The 5551-nt window shown below is 52.6% G+C and overlaps 1 protein-coding gene across 4 annotated transcripts in view; it reads right to left on the bottom strand.

Annotated features, from left to right (window-relative positions):
• Nucleotides 1-2902, bottom strand: part of EPN2 (epsin 2) — a 93123-nt gene extending 90221 nt beyond the window's left edge. For 2 of the 4 annotated variants that reach the window (XM_017514887.2, XM_017514886.2), the window contains exon 1: nucleotides 2751-2902. Coding sequence is in view for 1 of the 4 variants with exons in the window: in XM_037733588.1 (XP_037589516.1) it covers nucleotides 2751-2883 (133 nt within the window). In the remaining 3 variants the exon portion in view is untranslated. The remainder of the gene's footprint in view (nucleotides 1-2750) is intronic. The other 2 variants (XM_037733588.1, XM_037733587.1) reach the window with 2 other exon arrangements.
• Nucleotides 2903-5551: the final 2649 nt, after the last annotated feature.

The raw sequence follows: 5551 nt of genomic DNA on the forward strand, positions 1-5551 counted from the left end.
CCAAGCCCTTGGACTTCTCCAAGGCTCAGGGTCACCGGGTACACATGCCATAAAATGACAACAATCGTGGTCCTTCACACCCTTTAAGCCAGACAGGAAGGTTATGGGAAACAGTGAGAATTGCCAGAAAGCTTAGAAAAGTTTAATATACTTTCCAAAAGTATGACAAGGACAATTGCATGCATAAAAATCTCTTAGTACTTCAGTTCACAACTGAAAGCTGCCACTCCTCCTAATTAAAGTCCCCCCCAAAAAAACTGTCCTTCTTTTAAGTTCAGGAAAAGCCAAACTTTTAAAATAAATCAGAGTCCCAAAAGCTTTTCAACTTTTGCAGGACTCTTATCAGAATCCCAATTCTCCAGAAATCCTCTCTGCTCATCATGGAAGAGGGTTAAAAATACATAGAATTTCTACAAAGGTTGGGTCATTTTTCAAGGCTGCATACACAATGCTAGATATTATCACTTGAAAGTTTTACATTTCTTCACACCTCAAGTGCTTGGCACACTGCTGAAGAGTTTTCCACAGAGCTCTCCATCTGGCCAGCTCAGGCTTTAGGGAGGCAAAAAGCCTCTGTAAACCGGGGGAACTTGGTACATCCCACAAGACAATCCAAACTGGCTCCGAGTCAGGGACTTGTGGGACGCAGTCCTGAATCATGCCTTATAGTAATTTACACTTTCCCAAAGTCTTTAGTAATCTGTATGTCATTCCATGCTTACAAAAGAATTGTCTAGTGAGACTGGGAAAAATGACTAGCCCAATTTAAAAACTAGGGAAACAAATAAGCTTCCAAAATGTAAAAGTAAAAATACAGATAAAGATTTAGGCCGGGCGCCGTGCCTCACACCTGTAATACCAGCACTTTGGGAGGCTGAGGGGGGCAGATCACCTGAGGGCAGGAGTTCGAGACCCACCTGGCCAACATGGTGAAAAACTATGTATGTGTGTATGTATGTATGTCTTTACTAAACATACAAAAATTAGCTGGGTGTGGTGGCGTGTGCCTGTAATCCCAGCTACTCCGGAGGCTGAGGCAGGAAAATCACTTGAACCCAAGAGGCAGAGGTTGCAATGAGCTGAGATTGTGACACTGCACTCCAGCCTGGGTGGCAGAGTGAGACTCTGAATCAAAAAAATAATAATAAAAGATTTAAAGGTCTAGGTGGGCTTCCCCAACACAATCACATGTCCCAAAAACAAATTCAGTACCATTCAGAAGCAAATTGTAGTCCCTTTTGATGTTCATTTAAATACAGATGAAAACTTAATTATCAGTGCTAACTCAATCACTGCTGTGCCAGATTCAGCATCAGATTTTGTCAGTACTTAGCATTCTGTATCTAGAGCTACAAGACGCACGTTTTCTGCCAAATCTTCATCACATTACATAATGAGAGGAAGCTTGGATTCTTAAGAGTCACCTTTCCCCATCATTTTAACCCCCTGTTCCAATCCCTTCTTTTACAGGGTATTTTCCGGAGGTGAAAAAGAAGAACTCATTCCTTCTCATATTATCCTGCCCACTTTCTTGTGTGAATGTTAAAAATAAAGAGGAAGGTAGGGTCCTGAACATCTCCCTTAAAAAAAAGTTATTAAATGTGGCAAACAGAGCCCTTGAGACATAGCTTCCAGTTAGTTCTGCACTCACACAATATCACGGCGTGACCTTGGGCAAATTACTGCATTTCTGGGCGTCAGTTTCCCTCATCTGAACCCTAATGATGATTAAACCCTCTCCGCTCTTAAAGCGCAGGTTTTAGATACGTCCCCAGGGCAGCACAACAGTGAAGGAGTCGTACAGATGGAGTCCTTGGGCGCAGAAATGGCCTTCCATGAGCTCCTGCGGGGGTTCACAGGGAGCTCAAGCTGCCCCAGGCAAAGCCACTGGGCAAACTTCAGGTCTCAAACAAAAACCTGTTGGCACCGACTCCTCTAGCAAAGGCCGGCCTCCCAACGCGCTCGGCTCTTGGGGAGCCGCCCCATAGGGAAAGAGAAGCGTCTCCTGGAGGACGCCAGCCCCCACGCGCCCATTCACCCACCCAGATCAGCCGAGCAGGACCGCCGGGCCGGGTGGGTCTCTGCCATCCCACGCGGAACAAAAGGCAGCTGGAGCCTGGCTCTTCCGCCCCCGTCCCCGCTGTTCCGTGGGGGTGGGGGCTGGGGAGTGCGGAACCCGGTCCCCGAGGACGGAAGGGGGCGCCGCTAAGGCCCCCAGGAAAGGTGAGACGGGCCGGATCCCAGACAGAGAAAAGGACCCCTCCCCCGATTCCCGGAGTGCGCCCGGGCCGGGCTCTGCACGGAGGCGAGCGGGAGACCACGCTGGGCTCGGGAGGAAGGGGCGCCGGCCCCGGGGAAGGGAGGAACGTGGTCTGCGGAGGGGGGCGGGGTTGTTCCAAGATGAAGGGGGCTTCCGGATCTGAGGTGGGAGTGAGGGGCGTCCTGGACTCTGGGGACACAGAAGGAAGCTCTCGGTGATAGGGACGGGTAAGAGGGTGATCCTTGCAGCGGAAAGCTGGATCCAGATGGGGAGGGGGCCATGCTCCGGCCCGTGGGGCGGGGCCCGGTTGGAAAGAAGGAGAACCCCCAGAGCCTGCGGTAGGGACCAGCGGGACGGCAAGAATGCATGCTCTGGGGGGGCTAGTGAGGTGTGGGAGCCTGTGCTCTGTGGGCGTCCGCGCTCTGGAGGGGGGAGGGTCCGCGCCCCGGGGGTCCGCTCTGGCCCCGGAGCCTCACGGGCTCTGGCTCACCTGTGCTCCTCCGGGCCGGCGTGGGTGCGCCGCTGCGGCCACCGGCAGCGCTGAGGAGGCGGGAGCGACCTGAGCCCGCGGAGCCGCCGCCGCCGCGTCTGGCTCGGTTTGACACCCACACACCAGCCAACATGGCGGCCGGGAGGGGGCGCGCCGGACGCGTGCGCGCGCCCGCAGGCCCCACCTCCGAGGCTGCTGAGGCTCCGCCCCCACGCCCGCCGGTCACGCCCCTGCGACCCCTTCAGGGCCCCGCCCCCTCCCCTGCCCCTGTGGCTCCCCCCTCAGCCTCCTGCGCTCCGCAGCCAACGCCCGATCCCCCAAACAACCCCCAATCCGGAGCGCCACACAAGCCTTGGCAAATTAATTCCCGAAAGCGCGCACCCTGAGCCCCCTCAGGCCCCTCCACTCCGTGCACACCCACAGTCCCCACACTCATGGCCCGGCAGCTCCCGCGGGCCCCGCCCCGTCAAGCTGAAACTCGCTCGGCCCGCCGGTTTCACTCAAAAACCTAGCTCGGAAGGCGAGACTGGAAGGGGGCCAGGGCCTGCCGGGCGCTGGTAGGGTTGGGTTCTTAGGCTACAAGTGTGTTCACTTTATGAAGATGCACGGAAGTACACTTTGGATTTGTGCACTTTTCCGTGCGTGTATTTCACATCAATAAAATATACTGAAAAACGACTCGGAGAAGTCCATAGGCTTCTTTAGGCTGCTCAAGGGGTTACCTAAAGGCACGAATGGCAAGGGAATACCTAAATGACACGAAAACGGAAACCCTTGACTGGCGGGTACCCACAAGGCACTTCCTGTGTGCCAAGCCCTGTGCTGGGCACAGAAATGAGACAACCCCAAATGCCTCGAATGAGACTCTCGGAATTTGAGGTGCAGACTGGAGGCTGCCCCTCAAAGCTGACTAATCTGCTCCAATCAGTGTGGGAGTCAGCAGAGACCTCTCACAGCAGGGACTCGGAGCATGAGTCAGGGCTAGCTAGGTGGGCAGAGGACACCATCCCTGTTGCCTGGGTGACATCAACATTGTGCCTAGCTCCGGCTTCAGGGAAGCTATACTCAGAAGTCTTCCTCTGGCCTCACTCACTCAGGGACCTTAGTAAGTCACCGTAGTTCTCTGAGCCTCAGATTCCTCCTCCCTGTATAGGAACCAGGGGATGAAAGTATGAAAGTATCCCTTACGGCTCTCACAAGCTGGGATCCGGAATTCCATCCTCTGGCAAAAAAAAATAATAATAAAAAAAAACAATAAAAATAGAGAGAGCTTGCAACACATTTGCAAACCCACGTGGCCACTTTTCTTTTGAAAAGTCAAACACAGCTGGCACGGTGGCTTACGCCTGTAATCCCAGCACTTTGGGAGGCCAAGGTGGGCAGATTAGGAGGTCAGGAGGTCAGGACCAGCCTGGCCAACATGGTGAAACCCCGTCTCTACTAAAAATACAAAAATTAACTGGGCGTGGTGGCACACGTCTGTAATCCCAGCTATTCGGGAGGCTGAGGCAAGAGCATCACTTGAACCTGGGAGAGGGAGGTTGCAGTGAGCCAAGGTCGCGCCACTGCACTCCAGCCTAGGTGACAGAGCAAGACTCTGTCTTAGTCAATAAAAAAAGAAAAAAAAACAAAAGTCAAACACTGGTAGTTCTAGTTGCTAGAAACACTCTCCAGTTAACCACACTTCCAGTTGCTTGGTGTCCCTTCTTCACATTGAAAGGAATGGAGCCAACCTTTCCCCTCTAGGGGCTGGAAGTCTGGAAGGACAGAAGAATTATGAGCATGAACAGCATGAATATGAGCAGAAACCAAATGCCGCATAGACAATGCCCTATGTGCCTGCCTTGCAGCAGAAGCTGGAGCTCCCCGTTTTGAACTTGATCCACCCTCATCCCAGAGAATGCCGTCGACCAGTCCAAGATTCCTTGTGCGCCTCACCTCTTTACTACCTCTCCAAAGAAAACAGCACTTTACACTGCAATCGTGCTTCTGCCCTGAGTTTACAATGTCAGATGAGTCATAACACATGGCTGATGCACAGTGCAGGTGTGATGCTTCTAAACCAGCACTGTTGAGTAGAATTTCCCTCCACGATGGAACTGTTCTCTCTGTGTGCTGTCCAATAGGATAGCCATGAGACACAGGAGGCGTGCACTTGAAATGTGGCTAGTGAGACTGAAGGGCTGAATTCTTTTTAACTTTATTAAACTTGCATTAATTTAAATGTAAACAGCCATATGTAGCTAAATGCTACCATGCTGACCAGTGCTGGCCTAAAACCTTACTAAAACTCCACAAGGTGCACATTCTTACTGTTCACATTTTACAGATAAGAAGTTGAGGTTTGGCCGGGTGCAGTGGCACGTGCCTGTAGTCCCAGCTACTCGGGAGGCTGGAGTGGGAGGATTGCTCGAGCCCAGGAGGTCTGGGCTATAGTGCACTATTCCAGTTGGGTGTCCACACTAAGTTTGGCATCAATATGGTGACCTCCCGGGAGCGGGGGACCACCAGGTTGCCTAAGGAGGGGTGAACCAGCCCAGGTCGGAAATGGAGCAGGTCAAAACTCCCGTGCTGATCAGTAGTGGGATCGCGCTTGTGAATAGCCACTGTACTGCCTGGGCAACATAGCGAGACCCCGTCTCTTAAAAAAAGAAAGAGGCCGGGAGCGGTGGCTCAAGCCTGTAATCCTAGCACTTTGGGAGGCCGAGGCGGGTGGATCACAAGGTCAAGAGATCAAGACCATCCTGGTCAACATGGTGAAACCCCGTCTCTACTAAAAATACAAAAAATTAGCTGGGCAT

Source organism: Cebus imitator, unplaced genomic scaffold (genome assembly GCF_001604975.1).
Source record: "Cebus imitator isolate Cc_AM_T3 unplaced genomic scaffold, Cebus_imitator-1.0 Scaffold538, whole genome shotgun sequence".
Classification (NCBI taxonomy): domain Eukaryota; kingdom Metazoa; phylum Chordata; class Mammalia; order Primates; family Cebidae; genus Cebus; species Cebus imitator.